Raw genomic sequence first — 19321 nt, forward strand, 5'->3', positions numbered from 1 at the left:
GGATACATTTATTAATACTGTACATAGAATATGCATGTAAACCTAACAGATCTTATCGTGAGGGTTATCAGAATACAAAAGGTATATATTCATTCAGTTACAAAGAGTTACACATATCAAGAGGACATAAGTTCGGTATATCATTCATTTAGACCATTTCGTAAATGAACTTGGTCACAACTTCTACACTAGATACTCAAAACAAGTACATAACTCATAGGAATTAAATTGATATCAACTGGTTGGGATAACAATTGAATTCTCGAGCAGTAATGCAGTGAAGTTGAATACTCATCCAATCTCTGGGGATTCAGATCTCCTGCAGGCAATCCGCGCTCTCTGGCTCGGTGCCAGGCTGTGCTGTGGAGACTCCTGCGGCGCTGCTCTCTGAAGACCGGCTAGTTAGTGTTGGCTTTAACTAGCGAAGTTGTGCTCAGTAGAAAAGTGACTGTGGGTCCCAGCAGGTCAGGCAGAAGACCGGTTCGTTCCTGATGAAGTGCTAGTTCTGAATAGTGATTCAGCTGTCCACAGTTCCGACCTGTTCACGAGGCTTGCTGCTGATGCTAACCTCGGGTGGATCCTCTGGTTACTCTCTGGCAACCTCCGCTCTAGACTCTCAGAACAGAGGAATGTTCTGGCACTCGGACACACTGGGCATTACATGGTTGTCCGGGCTGAGTCTCAGGAGGGTCAGGAGGCGCGCTGCGAGAATGTCCTGCCCTTAGGAACCTTTCTGCTCCTGGGCTGTCCTGCCCTGGAATTGTCTCGCACCCCTGGAATTCTCCTAAGAGATTCTCCGTGTTGCCTGTTTTTACCTGGAGGAACTTCAGCTCGTTCATTGGCTGAAAGTTTCATGGGCATCAGAGACCCACGTGGGTTACTCGGCCCTACCAGTCCCTGATTGGTTGATCAAGGTGAGATATTAGTCACTTACTCCTGACACCTACTGTAGCAATGCAATCCAGATGTCCATCTGGCACTCTCTAGACAGATAGGCGCCAATGGATGACCATTGATCATGATAGCCAGGCTTAGCTAAGTGCATCCCCATTCGGAAGCTGTCCCTTATCAAAAGAAACCTTAAATCAGCCTGCATGAATAGCTTCTCTGTGGCTGCACCACAGAGATGAAGAGAGAGATGGGGCCTCATTTGAGAAAGCACAGCAACACTTAATTCTGTCTTATTAACAAGCATTGCCGCTACATAAAGAATACGGTTTTCAGTGGGCTGTTCTATAAAATTGTTATAAAACTTCATAAAAATTGCCAAAAAATGCTATAACACTGAGATGGATCTGCTTTTTTATTCTGTTTTATTCTGTTTATGGGAAGGGGTACTGTAGCTCTTCTTAGTGCGCAGCTGGCTTGGGATTAAAGGTGCTGCTGTTTTATGTAAATGAATATGCATTTACTCATGTACAAGACACATATAGTGTATATACTGTATATATTTGTGTACAATACTGTTTATATGTCTGCTTGGCAATCACTTCAGCAATACTATCTAAGGGGGAAAAAAGAAAAATATTCAATCCTTAAACAGTAACTGTAAAGTTATAGAGCTATTAAACCCACGTTCAGGTTCAAAGTTATAGAGCTTGAACAAGATGAGATTGTTCAGTAAACAATTTGCTTTTTGACATAGACAACCAACTGTCATTAACCATAGGAGGGTCATGCAAGTGCTGATCACTGTTTTTCACTGTCTTCAGTATTGAGCAAATGATGGTATCATTAAATAACTAGATTCCTCTGTAGTTGCATTCCCCTGCTATTGCTTTTTCAGGCAAAAAAGCTACGTTACGTGGTAGGCATGAATAATAATAATAATTGCTTACACTTATTATTATTAGAATGATCCAGAGGTTTAACTTTATGCATTTAGAACCAGACGAAAGATCCCAGACTGCAGGGATTCATTATACAAAGCAATTAATGCTCTCCAGGAAGTTTCTATCTCTATTAATAGAACTCAAGAGGATGTAAAATTCAGGAAATATAATTTTTACTGTGCTATATATTCTAATATATTGTACATGGACATTTTTTATTTGTATCTGACCTGCAGCATCTAATAAAACGTATTAATATCTGTGGTATTCTTTCATACCAGATTACATAAAATGGACAGTTCTAAAGGTGCACCAGTAAACATACTATTACAGGGTAGAACATATTACAAGTGAAGCTATTCCATATTATTTTTATTTAACACAGCACTACCATAAGGACAGACTTCAGACCCTAAGTCAATCCCTTTAGGAAAAATATAAAAATATAAAAAAGACAGAAAAAAGGCAAAGGAAGAAGTAGAGCTTGATTTCTCACTGAATATATATGAGTAGTCATAGTGTAGTTACAAAAGCTTACTATAAACACTTTGTAAATAAAGTTGTGATTGAGATGTTCTAATGCCTAGCTCATTTGATCAGAGAGGTTAACAGTATGAGTCAAATGTGTGTATTTCCCTTGTGTGTGCTCCAGCTACTGTATACCATATCGAAACAGCTTGAAAAATGTGTTTTGACATTTCTTTTGATTATACCTGTACAAAATGTCGGTTTAAATTACAGTAAAGAAGATAAATTTGAAGCATGCAGTGTTTTGAATAACTGATTAACTTTCCTGTTTTTATTATTCAGATGTATGCTTATACACAGTATGATGTCAAAGGTTTTTGATAATATGGAATAGCATACTGTATTTTACTGGAAATGTATGTGAGGCAGTGATTAATGCTGAATTATCCAACAATTCACACTGTATTATTTTTTGTATTAATTCAGATATACAGTATTAGTAACCTTCTTTTACTAATTTTGAACTGAAAACACCTGTAATTTGCAGATAACTATGACATATCCAGTGTATTCAGCTGGAAACAAAAAGCTTCTGTCTCAAAATTTGAATTAAAGACTCATCATCCTTGCTGACACTTCCATTGTAATAGCCATGTCATAAACAAATGCAAACAAATGAACCTCCCAATCATCCATTTCAGGTAACTGTTCTATCCTTGTCGGGTTGTAGTACAAATTATGTTAAAGGGAATTTCCCATTCTTTATATCTGCCCACACTAATTTATGACTGACAACTGAATTAAAGTGAAAACTGACTGAAACATTCAATGATGCGACTGTTAAGGTAAAAACAAATGTTCACCTCTGACATAAAACATAAAACCCTAAAGCCTACAACCATTATTTCAGTTCCTTTACTTCACATGACATCACCCTACCAAATGATTTGTTCATTGACAGTACCCACTGAATTGTAGGAAAAGGACTTTTAAACCTGTTTCTAGCAATATAGGATTTAGCCTTTGCTCTGTCCACCTGTTGTTTGGCTTTGAAGAGGAGTGTCAGTGCTCTTCATCTCTGCCCAGGGATTGCTGATAGTCAGGCATATTAGTTTTGTAAGGGCCCGATGTATCTCAAAGAATAATGCCTAAGGACCAGTGGTGCAGTCTAACGGAATTACTGCTTATTTTCTAAATTGTTTTACATGCTAAGTGAATGTCTTATAACCAATAGTATTACCCCTTGAATTGTCCATCTGTAATGTACTATGGTAAATTTAATGTTTTGTGTTTACTGTACGTGCAGGTGAGGCCCCTTGGTCCTTCATTTATTAAAATATCCAGAATCCTGAAACACCTGAATGCCCTGATATTCCAAGTCCTTGGTGCATTTAAGATTTGTCATATTTTGTATAAGGCTCTTGTAAGTTACAGTGCTTGTAGTTGCTCAGTATTTGCTACAATGTGAAAGAACACTATAATGGTCTATAAGCAGAAAAAGTATGATGCTGCCTTTTCATGTCCAATTCTTGAGCGCTTGTACAGAAAAAAAAAAGTTGTCGAATTAGAATTTTCTAGTCTTGGTAGCAGTAAGTACTAACATGACAGGAAATCCTGTAAATTTGCAGTGAGAAAATGGTGGGCTGAAAAGGAGAAGCAAAAGCACTTTACGGGAACAGAGCATGACATAAGAGAAAATCTATTCAACCATTTGTATAGAAGAACTATAATTAGAAACTGCAATGGATGCCAACTACTATTATTAATTCTGCTTTGTCAATTAATATTATTTTTATTACATTTACAATGTGGATGAAGGCTGTAAAATTATCCTGAAACACAAAGGACAAATACACTGCTGACTTTTAATCATCAAGCGGACTGTCTTTTCTTACTGAGCCTGATGTCAGCATTCATATTAGGTAACCTCCTGGTGTATGACGTGCTGTCAGGCACAATACTTCAACTACTTTACGGCTAATAGACCTGATATCAGCAGGTGAAAAAAAGAGCGAGAAGCTAATGACAGCTTAGCACAGGGAGGGTTGGTACAGGTGTTGCAGGTAATAGATACTGTAATCAACTTCTAATTTATTCAGTAAAAAAATAACTTTGAATCTATGTATCATGGCAGATCAACTAAAACTAGGTCGGCAGGTAGGACAGCAACAGAGAATAGGCAGGTGGCAGAGGGTTTATCGCCCTTTTAGTTCCAGAGTTCCAGAGTGTTACAGAAGTGTGCTATTCACCCGGGAGACTGCAGGTAGAATTAAAGAGGAAACAGTTTTCCCTAGCTTGCCATGCAGTGCAAAGAGGGCGAGCTTTATGGAGGCCCCCGTATATGGGGTATGGGGTGGGGGGCAGAGTGAGCTGCAAGAGTCAAGATCATGGAGCGATGGCACAGTCCATACTCCCGGCGGGGGCCAGAGCACTCCAGTATAATATGGGATGAAGAACTGCAGGAAAAAAAAATAAAATCCACAGTGCCAATAAGTAGTCAAGTACTGTAGCTCTCCACATATCTAAGCAGATTTAAGCAGAAATATTGGCATTCTGTATGTTACATTAGAAGATTGTTTTTTAGAGAATAAATAGGTTTTCCAATACACTTGAAATAACACTTTAGATAATTAACACATGTAGTTCAACAGTTTCTGTTTTTACGCTTAATGAGTGAATAAATCCTGGTCTCCAAGTGTGCAGGCTGAATTACATTTTGCGATTCCAGAATCTGGCCTCCCAAAATTTGGTCCTTTATTAAATTCGCTAAGCACCTTCTTTGTCATAAATCTGTTGCATAATGCAGCTGTCGGGTGTCATCTTGGGGGGTACTCATCTTTAGCGGTTGACAGATCCTTTCATTTTAAGCTCTTTTTCATCTTGTGGGATAAAAAGCACTAGATAGAGCGGCTATGAAAAGTATTCAAGCCCCTTGGACTTTGTCAAACTTTACTGTTACAACTAGGAATCATAATGTACTGTATATAATTGCGATTTTTTTGCCATCGATCAACACAAAACACTCTGTAATTTCAAAGTGAAAACAAAATCCTACAGATCTTTCTAGATCAAATATAGAGATTTTTAATTATAAAACAAGTGGTCATGTATCATTTATTGTGCTGCACCAAATGATATATTTGATATATATATATATTATCATATCATAAACCATATGATAAAGTGTCTAAATATCAAAATCATCACCTGTTGGGTCACCTGAACAGCTCCTGAGAAATCGTCAGCTTCATTTTTCAGAAAATCAGAAAATTAAAAATGGTATGGGGTACACACACAGTGTCTGGAACCACATAGAGTGGTTAAGTAGATGTTCAGAAGTGACAATTATGGCTCATGAGCTGTGTGGTCTTTCACTGTTGTGCTGCAGGGGACAATCTTGCCTCATCTGCTATACACTTTGGTGTGACTGCTGGAGGGGAAAGAGAGGGGGAGGAGACTCATGCAAAACTAACTGAACTTCATCTCACCTGTATTTTAAAGTCTTATTTGAACAATCATGATCAATAGAATGCCCTTAAATCGTTTATGCTTAAATCGTGTACAACACACACAAAATGCAATGTACTGTATGTACAGTATACTGTATTTGTATGTGACAAATAATGTTGCCAGTAACAACTGTAAATTGGGTATTTTTTTCTTTTGGATGTTTTTCCCTCATTCATTGCATTTAAAAAATGTATTAACAATTCCATAAAAAGTACTTTCAAAGTCGTGTCTAGTTGATATACAGTTCACTGAACTGATGAATTATATACCTATTTAATACAGAGATATTACAAATAAGTTACAAATAATCACTAAAATGATATCATAAATTAGAAAATGTCCAATCCTCGTGAGCATAATGTGCCAGGCTTTTGTTTTCTTAAATTGTGTAAAATCGGATTTAGATGGGAAACCCATTGATCAATGGTAGTTTGAGGATAATTATACAAATACTTTTGTCAAATACTTTTGGATTGGCCAAAAAGCAATAAAGCTTTATTGTTAATGTCTTCCAAAGCAAATATATGGAAATAGTCCTGTGAATCTGTGGTAAACATATAGATGCACTTTAAATTAACTGCTATTAGTGTTATTCAGTTTATTCAATTTATTTAGTGTGCTGTAATTGTAGCAAAAAAATTAAATGTAAAAAAACCCCATCCATAAAGACACTGCATGCCACAGCAATTCAGTCTGCAGTAGCCGTTTCTTTAGACGCTTTAACCTACATTTTGAAACAGCCTGAGGTGAGGAGGATTTTAGATTAAAATGACATAGACATTAAAATGACATTAAAATTACATGACAAAGAATGACATAGCATCATGACACTTCTCAGTCATTATTTCATTCATACGGTATACAGTATGTCACTAAATGTGCAGAGATGATTTGATTTATAGCATTAAACAGTATTGGGACAGTCAAAAGTGTTAATAGTTTTCATAGTTTCAATTCCTACACTGGATGAATGCTCTTCAGCATACAAACCTGAATATAAGCTTTAAAACCAGCACAAAGATGTGACACTTCATTTTTAAGGCAATGACTGAAAAGGGGAATGCACAAAACAACACAGTTACACATTCCAGCCCTGTAGTAACCAGGCTCTCTGAAGGCCCTCTATTTGCCTCTCCAGTGAAAAGAGAGTTCCCTAGGAATGGGAATGATCCCCATTCATCAAAGATCCAACAGCTCAACATGGGACCCTTCCTTTATGTGCTCTTTAAACTCCAAAAAAAGTATTAAATTCCAAATCTTCAGTGCAGTTCCTTGTAATGAAATGAGCTCCCAGAACAGGTGTTCAGAAAGCCTAAGAGACTCTGTGGTCCTACTGTTTTACATCTGGTTGCACAATTTACTGCTTCCACTGCGGCTATACCATCAGTGGCATCCGCCCAGCAAAATATTTCCTGCCTGCACCAGTAAGACCATGACCAACCCCATTTGAGTTCCTACCAGTGGGCTCATACACCACCTCAGGCTAGAGTAAAGGCCTTTTATTCAGTGACTTGCTTTCTACTTTCATTGAGTTCCCGGAACCAGGAGGTGAGCCTAATCTCACATGTATCACCTCTGTGCCACCAAGAATCATCTTGGTGGGAGGGGAGAATGGAATCAAAATCTAGATTTGAATGGACTTGAATCTGAATATGCCACAGGTTATACCAGGTTCTCTGCTTCACAGAACTTCTCCATTATGGACTTTAGGCAGAGATACTGTATACTGTATGCCTGGTAATCCATTGCCAGCTCTCAACAGAAGTTTGCTTTGCCCAGCACCCATGCTTTCTAACTTCCAGCGTTTCTCTCACCCAAGTTTCCCAAAACCTTTTTAATGGCAGCAACTTTCTTGCTGAAAACTATTTTTGTCAGGGCTCCTGTGCTTCTCTCTCTCTGCCCCACCATAAATTCTGTCCATGTCAGACAGTATCAGGATGTCTATTCCATTCTAACATCATTGTAACCAAACTCAGAATTTCAGTAGGTGTTCATAAGCAACGTGTTTAAGGACACAATATTTCTGAAGCAAAAATGGAAAAGGTAGCTACAGTACACTTATTGCACCCAGGCACAGGAGAGACCCACTCAGCAGTCATATCCTCTCTCTCCCCCATGGGTGCTGAGTGACCACAGCATGCCACAGCAACACCCCCCCCCCAGCCGACATGCTACACAGACAACTGGGAAAAGGGAATAAGCACAGGCAACTCAAGAACTATAACAGGGCACTATGTACAAACAAGAGACCTTTCATGTTTTCACTCTTTTCTTACAATACGATACTGTCTATTGTGCATTTTACCATATAGATTTCCTCAGCTTAAAATTTAAGTATTATGGCAGTTATGTTTTAGTCCTTTTATTCAAGTATTTACAGTATCCATATTCATAATGCTTTTAAATAGTTCTATACTGGAGCGAGATCGGGTTCTTGGGGGTTCTGCCCTTGCCATTCCTACCCCTGTTCATCCCCCATCTCAGGATCGAACCCGGGTCTCCAGCGTTGCTCCACAGGGGTCTTGCCGGCTGAGCTAAAGCAGGCCTTCCTCAGCCCAGGTGGCCAACATCCCTGTTATGCGCAGGGGAGTAGATGGCGGTGCCATCACCACGCTGCAACTGGCTCGTACAACCTGTATGTCGGCCATTCGTTACAATACATAAGTATTTCTATAGAAATACTAAGGTTTAGCTGTCTCTGCTTATTACACTTATAAAACTAAGCATGCTGTATGGGAAGGATGTAAATACTCTTACCAGAAATCTGACAGTTTGTTGCATATTTTATTGAATATAACTATGTGAACAATGTACCATTAATTTGATTTCGATGTTTAATTCCAGAGTAAAATGTATATTTCCCACAGACCGGCTATTTCATCATCAGGTTATGTTCAGGGTAGAGCAGCATTGATATTTTAGAAGTTGCATTCTGGGAATTCCCATAATAAGGAAGTTGCTTTTTGCCAAAGCTAAATATAACGAACAAAATAATTAAACAGAGTTTAAAGTGGAAATATTGTATTGACATGGTAACACACAAAAAGGAATAAGCAACCATCAGTTTTGGAAAATGTTGCTTTTTGCGATGAGATTATGACAAGGAGGATGGAATACATTATAACTGTTGTTTTATCATCAAATCAATTTATCATTTTTCTGTTGCTTTCAGTTACTGTAGATAATGGAGCTTTTTTAACATTAGTGAAACAATTTCAATTCCTTTTCATTTTAAAAAGTGTACCTCTGTTGTGCATCATTACACTAAATGTATTAATTTAAATCTCTATATTTATGTTTGAAAAGCATACATAAGTAAATACCACTTTAATTTAATTTAAGAGGAGAAAAATGCACACATATATTATGTTCATTTCTCACCTAAAAAAATTAAAAAGTTGAACGGATTTTAGCATTTAATTTTTTAATATTTTCTTTTTTTTAGGTTTATTGAAACATAAACAGTGAAGGCATTACTTGGTGTGAGAGAAGACAAACTGACATCTCGTAATGGCAGACAAAGTGAATGAATTGCCATTTTTCTATGGCAATATCACTCGAGAAGAGGCCGAAGACTACCTCAGGCAGAGTGGAATGAGTGACGGACTGTATCTGCTTCGACAGAGCCGTAACTATCTTGGTGGCTTTGCTCTATCTGTGGCCTACAGTAGGCAATGTTACCATTACACTATAGAGAGAGAATTGAGCGGTACTTACGCTATTGCGGGGGGAAAATCTCACAAAACTCCTAGCGATGTCATTGACTATCACGCGCAGGAGTCAGATGGACTTGTGTGCCTTCTCAAAAAACCTTGTAACAGGCCTAGAGGAATGCAGCCAAAAGTAGGACCATTTGAAGACTTGAAAGAACAGCTCATTAAAGAATATGTGCAACAGACATGGAACTTAAGGGTGAGTCATGCTTTTCTTTTTTTTACACACAGAATCGGACCGTGTATAATGCAATTGCAGAAACATTGCATAATTACCTAAATGTGCTTGAGAAACAAGATAAATGATTACTGAAATCTTTGTGGGCAGCACAGTACAGAACATGGCACAGTGGTTAACATTGCTGCCTCCCAGGTCTGGGGTCCTGTCTGGATCTGGGGTGAAATCTGAATTTTGAATTCTGGATCTGGGGTGCTGTCCATGGGGAGTTTGATTTGTGTTCACGTGGGTTTTCAACAGGTACTCCTGTTTCCTCTCATACATACTAGTAGGTTAATTAGCTTCTGGGAAAATTGTCACTGGTGTGAGTGTATACAGTACATGTCCGTGTGTGGCCTGTGATGAACTGGTAACTAGAGTGTATCCTGCCTGTTACACACCCCAATAGTCTAGGGGTAAATGGAGTGTGACATTAAGGGAATTCCAGGCATGCAGGGAGAAGTCTTGTAGTGTGGGGAAAGATTGTTGTAACTAAGGACATATAAGTGGTGCCAAAAGAGCAAAAATAACAAACAAAATGAAGCTGGCTAATTAAGTAAGGGGAAGCTGAGGGGAAGAAAACCCGAAACACTCTGTCTTTGGCATCTTCTAATGCCCTAGCTAACCTACACTGACTACCTATACTATACCTATACCTAAACTATACAAGACAAGAGGCCCTCACCCATACTAAACTAATGTTTCTAATACAAAGACAAACTATGTGTGCACAATGTACCCGGCAAACCTTGACTAACCCTTGCACCAAAAAAAAAAGTGTGCTATGAGTACAAATAAGGGATAATGAGTGTAGACACAAGGAATAGAGTACAAAAGAGCACACAGGTTGATATAACATGTTTGGGCAGGGTAATGGAGAATAAAGGATAATCCAAACGAAAGTACCAGGAGGAGGCGAACACAAACGAACAAGCCGAAGCTATACGGAAACACACACACGAAGCGAAATGAAGGAAAACGAAGACGAAACCGAAGCAAAATGAAGCTGAAGCTGAGGTCAAGCGAAAGGCCCCCTACTTTCTGAATACCTCTAAGTTAAATACTGAAGAAGCTGAGTTCTGATTGGTCAAGTTGCTGATTATGAATGACGTATTATGGCAAAGTGGATGAATTAATGAACCAATGGAGAGGGAGAACAACCAAAGTCAGGAAGTGTGGAACAAACAAAACAAACACACACAGACCACACTGGGATGTAAGACTGCCTCACACCTGTTGCTTGCTAGGATAGGATCCCAACCCTGAATTAAATGAAGCAGTTAGAAAACAAATAGATGGATTAAAAACCTTTGTACCTTGCTCACTGTCCATATTTTGTTCCTTTAATTCTTGCAGTCATAACACTTTGAACTTGCAATTAATATCTATTATACACACTCCAACCTACAGTATATACAGTATTTCAGGGTCTGAATAATTTTGCAAGGCCTTTATACTGTATATGGCTGCTAGCACAAGTATAATACAGCACATTAGGTAGATTATTGTACTTCAGTGGTGTACAGTGTAAATCGTGTTCTCTATGTAAAGTACTTTTCAATGCTTCTAAATGAAAAACATTACACAATATAAATATTCTCCTTGTCTTCTCCTTCTCCTGTTGCTCCTCAACAGGGTGCTGCTCTTGAGCAAGCCATTATCAGCCAGAGACCACAGCTGGAGAAAATGATCGCCACCACTGCTCACGAGAAGATGCCCTGGTTCCACGGTTGTATATCCAGGGAGGGCTCTGAGCCCCGCCTCCTCCAGTCACCAAGGATGAACGGCAAATTCTTGTGAGTCTACATTTTTCTTGAAATAATGCATTTCTTAGCACTGTCTCCATTCCTCATATTTCCATACATTTTTCATTAAGTAAGTTGTTGGCCAAATTGTTTTGGTTTAGAGCGGATTACAGTTTTGACTAGCAGTTACAGCGGGTCTATCATCTGCACAGTTATGTAAGTTGTACTATAATACAGCTATATAATAAGCTATTTAGCCAACAGAAAACACCTGAAAATAATGACTAAAAATATAGGAATTTCACAATAACGTATAATTTATACAACTCATACAAAAGTATAATTCACAATGCTGTAATTAAAATCATCAAAAAGTCTTGGATAAGCAAAGTATCGGTAAGTACTGCAGAAAATTCTCACAATCAATGGTATATATTATAAAATTGCAAATGTAGACAAATATGACCCTATTTGAAATCAAGCCCCATTTAAATACTGTACTGTATATTGTTGGAGAAAATGACTTGAAGGAAACTCCACAGGCACAGCATTGAACACAATCCTAGCATTTCTTATTATTGGTTGCACCCATGTAGTTGTTTGCAGTGGTGTACTGTACCATGGTAAAAGTCAACCAAAGCATGAAGAAGGTATGATAAAGTATGACAGAAACAAAGGGAAGATACAGTCCATAATAGTGAAAATGCATGGTACTGTATATAAGCATGGAAATAACATACTAGATATACTGCCAGAATATACAAATTATTGGGGCAAGTTTTATCAAAGAGAAATCAGTCAGAACAGAAGATTTAATGCCCACTTTATTAATTCAATAACATTGTATTTGATTTTATTCTGTTTTCTTTGTAATCATTTTATTTTTTCTGTGCAAGATTTCTAGAATATTTTATTAGTTTATATTGTATATTTGAACCTCCTTCTTCATGTTACTTTCATATAGTGTACAGTATGTCTTTGTTTTTTTTTTCATCAGCAAACATCTTGATCATTGCAAATATTTATGTATTATGGTTAAAAATAGTTATTAATTTTCAACGATAAAGGAACACTTCCAAGGGTACTTTTTAAGTCATAAAATGAAATGGGTCATTTTAACAGTTTTAACATTGAAAGTAAATCTGGAAAACCAATCTTAAACCTTATTCTAATCCGGCACATTCAGATTCAGTTGATTGGAACAAATAATAAGGTTAAAAAACGTTTATTCTTTGTTGAGGGCTACAGTATGACTCACTATGACTAGTTATACTGTACAATCAGTCCGAGGGGCTTAATAGCGGACTTCTAAGTTTAGAATAATTAAAAATCAACTTCAAAGGCAAAATACCAATAACTGTGAAACAGAGCCATTTCTATTAATTTACTACACAATCTAGATTAAATGAGTGATTGTGCTGTTGCTTTCTTGGGACTGGACAATGAGCACAGAACATTTTCAAAAGCAACATCCTTTCTAACAAATGAATAATGAATAAACTGGTGTTTCTGCTCTGTTTCAGTATTGCTCATTTGCTTATAGCAGAGGTGTACTGCACCTGATAACTTTAAAGTTGAGAGCACACACACAATGACCTGAAGATTAGAAAAACTCAATCCTCAGATGACGTGAAGAAAATCAGAATCAGAAGTGATACTATTAGTTACAACATTTTGTACAAGTTTATATGTAAAAAGAGGAACTATTTATTGCATATTAAGCATGGTGAATATTAATTTCACTCCCTAACGTTATGGAGTTGGCTCATAAAACTATCAGTATCATACCCCTAACATGTTACAGTCACTTCTCTCAGCACTGGGTCTCATAATTCCTTTAGAAGCATTTTCAATATCACAAACTGAAATTGTGAAGATGGTTTTAATTTTCTAAAAAAAATTTATGTTTTATTTAAGACTTGCTAGTTGTTCAAAACAGGTTTTTTTTGGTTGAAGAAAAATTGTGGTATTTTCTTGCTTTTTATTTTTTGCTCTTTTTGACCACTTTAAAACAGAAACAACAGCAACCTGTTGTGTGTACTGTGAAGAGAAACACGGAGCAGCAGTGAAGGAAGCCATTGGGAATAAAACATTTGCTTTTGTTTTTAAATGGAAATTGAAATGAGAAAACAATCATAAAAAATATACTGTATCTTGAAAATACTTTCTGCATTGCCTTTAGATCGGCTGTAGAAACAGTCTTTCTTTGTGGTTTCCACACTGACATGCTGCAAATTACTTCCTGAACTGACCAGTGCCCATCAAAGAGGCCTCTGCTGCCATATCATGATGAGAGAGGCGTTGTTAGTTAGTCTTTTTGTTCTGTGTGCAGAATTCAGTTACCTCTTTAGGAAAACATTAACTTTGTTTCCTTACTTGGTTCACAACAGTTCACAAAACATATGCTACTATGCAGAAACTTGTTTACTGTATGTAGCTCTTAAAGTTTTGTTTATTACTAAGTGAAATGGATAAACATCAAAATATTTTCCTTAAATTTATGTTTGGGTCTTTTTAAATCATGTTAATAGTATTCACATGAAGATACTTTAAAGTATAAAGAAAAAGTAGGTGAAAAAATATATCATTCCTCACATAAACTAATGTTTTTTTTAGTTACCAAACTACAGTTCTAATACAAAATTAATCGTGACAGCAAAGAAAATATTTTATAATTATTGTGTTGTGAAATATTTATTCCATTGAAATACCACAGTGGGTGTTTCAGTGTAACAGAAAGTATGTTTAGAATAATGTGCAAATATAATGCATATATTCCAAACTTTTCTGGATAATACATGTAATGTTACATGTTACTATTTAATTTTTAATTTAATTTTTAAACATTTAACTTAACGTTTTACTCTTTCTTTTGTTGAGCGCCCTCTAGTGATACAGTGTTGCAATAACCAATAATAAGAATAGCTCATATTAAGAACTGTAGTTTATTTTCTAGCTATAGAAATGCAATGCAATTCAAAATTTGGTTTCCTCTTTTAAATCAATATTTGCCTGAATTCAATTTTATCTTCTTAGATGTCTCATCCCAGGTTTTCTTTTTGACAGAATAAGGGAACGAGACAACAATGGCTCATATGCTCTCTGTCTCTTGCATGAGGGCAAAGTTCTTCACTATCGAATTGATAAAGACAAGACTGGGAAGCTTTCGATACCCGATGGAAAGAAGTTTGACACACTTTGGCAGGTACAGTAAGGGTTCAAATACAGTATAGTGCAAATATTAATGTAAAGAAAAGGAAATTTAAATAAAAGTTAAATCAGTTTTCTCTAGTAAAAAAGCTGGTAATAATGATCTGTACATTATCATTATACCTCCTTAATTCTTTGCCCTGTTTATTTGTATTTTTTTCTTAAATATCTTAAAATATCTGGGTGCTTTTTCATAAGGCATGTTAAGGTGCTCAAAATACAAATATTCTCTTCTGTAAAGATAATGTTAATCAATTTGATTTTTAAAAATATAGTTTTTATAGTTGTGAATATAGTTGTGAAATTGTCCTGCATTCTCTTACCTAGAATTTTAGAGTAGCACTTATGGTAAAATGTTATCATTATACACTACCTCAAAGTACTTATACTATAGGCAGTATTTGGTAGCGTTTTACTGTATATAGCCTCATCTTTGAGGCAAAAACTGCATACCTGTATACTGTTCCAAAGTAAATGCACCTATCCCTTTGGTGGTAAACTGGCCATTAAAAGCTGCACAGTTTTTGTTTATTTGATACTGATAAATGTTTTTTTGCTTGGACTATGATGTGGTAGCTGAGATGACAAGGGCGTCTAGCTCCTGACCAGAAGGTCTCGGGTTCAATCCCAGGTATGAGCAAGTGATGTAGCTTGCTCTAATTCCTTCCAAATGGCTCCCAGGTCCACTGAGCCTGCTTTCCAAATGAGTACTGGGGGTTAATCCTTCGGGGAGTAATAGGCTGGCCAGAGTGGGATGCTGACCCCATCACCTCCACGTCCAGTGTCGGATGGTTGAGAAAAATGGTGTCCTATGCCCCCCATTCCCCCAATGGCCTTTATGGCCTAAAAAAGGGGACCTAACCTATGATATGTTTCCATCAAACAGCTAGTAGAGCACTATTCCTACAAGTCTGATGGACTTCTCAGAGTTCTTACAGAGGCATGTCCACGGCCCGACTTTGCTGCAGGTATGTTATATTCATTGCTCTCTATTCTGTTGGAAAACATTGTAACCAGTCATTATGCAGTACTGTATATGAGTTTCCAACATTGTGTCCTTCTGTTATTTCTGATAAACAATGCAGTGGTACTGTAGATGCTCTAGGACAGACTATAAGATGCACATATACTTTGTTAAAGCCTTTGAAGGTATATTTTTTTACAAAATTAATTATTTTTCCTCTTTACAGTTTTAAAGTATTAATTATTAGAATGAGCTTAATGACATCCTAAGATTCATGTTTCCATTGTTGTATAATTCAATTGTGAAAATCAAAAGTGATAACAATTTTTGAAAGAACGCAAAGACTTTGAAACATATCATTTGCAAAAATAGCTACCATTGAGGTTTTTACACGCCAGATCAGAGGTGACAAGGAAGGTTTAAAAAAGCATCAAAGTAACTGAACGTTTTCACACTGTAAACTTTGTGAAAACACCGATGTGTGACATCTCTTTCAAAGCTCTATCAAATGCAATACATAAGATTGGATAATTAAGTATTTGGATCTTCATAGCATTCATCATAGGACAATAATAAAAAAGAAACATAAAGGAATCTTCAGACAGCGGAACACTGCACATAAAGGAGCAAGTTAAGCAATACATTTGCTCCCTCTGTCATTAATAGACCTGTAAAGCTTTTATTGTATTCTCTCGAATTGACTACTGCAATGCTCTACTCCCTGGGGTATCTAAATCTGTGTCCAAAATGTCCAAAATTCAGCAGCCAGAATCCTGACCAGGTCTAGTGCAAGTGTTCACATTACTCCTATCCTGGAGTCCTTGCACTGGCTTCCGGTCAAATTCCGCGTAGACTTTAAAATCCTCATGCTCACCTATAAGGCTTTACATGGCTTGGCACCTCAATACCTGTCTGAACTTTTATCGCCCTACTCCTCACCTCGCAACCTCTGCTCTTCAAATTCTGCCCTCCTTACTGTCCCCCAAGCCCATCTACATTGTATTGGCGACAGGGCCTTCTCCTGCTATGCCCCCATGCTCTGGAACTCTTTGCCCAAGGATATCAGAGAGTCACCTTCTCTAAACTCCTTCAAATCCAGACTCAAAGCCTTTACTTAACTGGTTCCATTCTTCACCCCTCTGCTCTTCTTAATACCACCTTCCACGGTCTCCTCTATTGTTATTGTTGTATTGTTGTAATTATAATTGTGTCCTATCTTGTGAAATCTTCTTATTTATTGTTGTAGTCTTCTTATTTATTGTTATTGTCATCCTGTAAAGCTTTGAGAAGCCACCTTTAAAGGCGCTATATAAAATAAAATTTATTATTATTATTATTATTGAAATACTAATTAAATTAACAAATATGGCCTCAGGCAGCCCAACTGTCATCTACTGTATCATTTAAATACTGTATGTGATCACTGAAAGTATTAGTGCAAAATAAAAGTAGGTCTGGTAACTATGGCCAGGTTATGGTGGTTATGTAGTTAACTTTGGGGTATAACTGTCTCAATATATTTGAAAAGCACTGAGAAAATGGCACCATAGATATATGAATGGCACAGGCAAGAGAACTTACTTTACCTACTGGTGTATTCTGTACAATGACCATAACATTTTCATTTAATAAAAAACTGTAAAATCAAGCAGTCTGTGGGCAGTATGAGAAAAACATACAGTATGTCTAATCCCTAACAGGCAGACTCACTTGGTCTTTGCATTGTCCTTTTTTAAACAAACATAACTCCAAACTCAAAACCTCAAAATGAACACAGAGTATATTTCACCCTCTGAAAGATTACAATACTGTCATATCTGTGCTGCAAAAAAAGCATTCAAATGAGCTTCAAACGATGCAATTGGAATCAATTAAAATAACTCTGTGGTGTGGTTTAACGGCACCATTTCTGTCTGGTCTATACTAAGTATTGTGTCTATGTCATTTGCACACATATACTATACCAGTGAAAAATATTGTTAAGCTGTTATAGTGATGTGATGGTTTCATTTTCTGGAGCAATTAGAATTGCAACAGTAAATTCTGAGAGTGATTTACGGCTTTTAGGAATAGGACAAATTGCCAAGCACTTTCTGCACATGGATTTGAATTGTACAATATTATTATTATAATACAATATCACATTGTGTAGAGTAAAGCAATAAGAGTAATAGTATTCTGTATACAGGTATGTGGATAGATCTACTGTTATACAAATTGCTGATCATTAACTCATATACAGTATTACAAAGACATTAATATTCAATTCAATTCAGTTTTATTTGTATAGTGCTTTTTACAATGGACATTTTCACAAAACAGCTTTACAGATTTCTGGGTCTAAACTCCCAGTGAGCAAGCCTAAGGTGACAGTGGCAAGGAAAAACTCCCTCAGATTAAAGTAGGAAGAAACCTTGAGAGGAACCCAGGCTCGAAAGGGAGGAGTCTATCCTCCTCTGGCCGGCACTGGGTTAAATTAGAATTAACACATACTGTATGAGAGTCGTCTGTATTCTATTACATGGTGGGAAAAGCACAGTCATGTATGGTAATGTCCAACAGTGTCCGGAATGTTCAGTTGGTTTCCTTCAGTTGAGATTTCTCTGGAAAGGGCTTTGTAGAGGACCGGCTGTTGAGTTTACGACCGGTAAAAGGAGCTGGATTCTGATTCTAGCTTAATAACATCAGGGTTAAACAAATTTACAATTTCTTTACGATTCAGCAGATTTCTTCTGCTGTGGAGAGACACTCACAACCTGCCATCTTGGAGAAAAGTTATAGGCCTGCTACTCGAACAATGCTTGCAGTCACATGGTTGGTGATTGGTTGTGACACCATCAGGTTCCTGGTTGGTTGTCTACCTGGTCATCAAGGTCATTCTCAAAGTGGTCTCCCTTGTGGTCTCCCTCTCAGTCTGTATGTCAGACAATTTTTGGACATTTATCATTAGTAACAGGAACTTTATGATGTCCTGGTCTGTGTTAAAGACTCAGGGCATTCTGGAGGTCTAAGGCATTTGTGGAGGCCTAAGCTACGAAGGTTGCATATTCAAAATTTACATCTGGCACCACCTGGTGGTAAATACGTTTTTCTGTCATTCACACACCAATGAGCAAAAAAGGCCTAGTGCTGGATTTTAGCCACTTAATTATTCAAGAAATACAACATTGACAATAAGAGCTCTGAAGAGCTCAAAATGCCTTGTATCATGACTGAATCCATGTCTCATGACAGGCACAAAATTCTCTTTGTTAAATGCTGACTCTTTTCCAACCCAAACATTAACTTAATCAGACCAATTGAATGACTAAGAACAGTAAATTTACTATTTTTATTTTATATTGGTGTGTTTTAGGTTTCTATTCCTAAGGTCTGTTATTGCTGGTAAGGGTCACAGCAACCCTGAGTCTATGCCAGAAGCACAGGGCACAAGGGGGGGCTAAGCACTAAGAATGCCACTCCATTGCAAGACACCTTTGTCTTTAACCTGAGTTAAATCTTTCAATCGCAAAAATGTGGTTCAGCTGTTATTTAAATCAAATTCTGTATTTTTTTCTTTAGAAATGCTTCTCAGGGGTTTCAAATCTATGTCTGCAAATTCAGTTTGAACTTTAGAGTAAGGGTTATTTTTATGATTATGTACTGAACAGAGAAGTGCTTAT

General features: G+C 37.1%; 1 protein-coding gene across 4 annotated transcripts in view; it reads left to right on the forward strand.

The window, feature by feature from the left end:
* Nucleotides 1-19321, forward strand: part of syk (spleen tyrosine kinase) — a 52733-nt gene that overhangs the window by 17206 nt on the left and 16206 nt on the right. For all 4 annotated transcript variants that reach the window (XM_088629803.1, XM_088629804.1, XM_088629805.1 and 1 more), the window contains exons 2-5: nucleotides 9256-9722; nucleotides 11376-11536; nucleotides 14552-14690; nucleotides 15582-15663. In XM_088629803.1, coding sequence (XP_088485929.1) covers nucleotides 9321-9722; nucleotides 11376-11536; nucleotides 14552-14690; nucleotides 15582-15663 — 784 coding nt within the window. In that variant the 5' untranslated portion in view covers nucleotides 9256-9320. The remainder of the gene's footprint in view (nucleotides 1-9255; nucleotides 9723-11375; nucleotides 11537-14551; nucleotides 14691-15581; nucleotides 15664-19321) is intronic.

This window comes from Lepisosteus platostomus, chromosome 4, assembly GCF_059453375.1.
Source record: "Lepisosteus platostomus isolate fLepPlt1 chromosome 4, fLepPlt1.hap1, whole genome shotgun sequence".
NCBI lineage: Eukaryota > Metazoa > Chordata > Actinopteri > Semionotiformes > Lepisosteidae > Lepisosteus > Lepisosteus platostomus.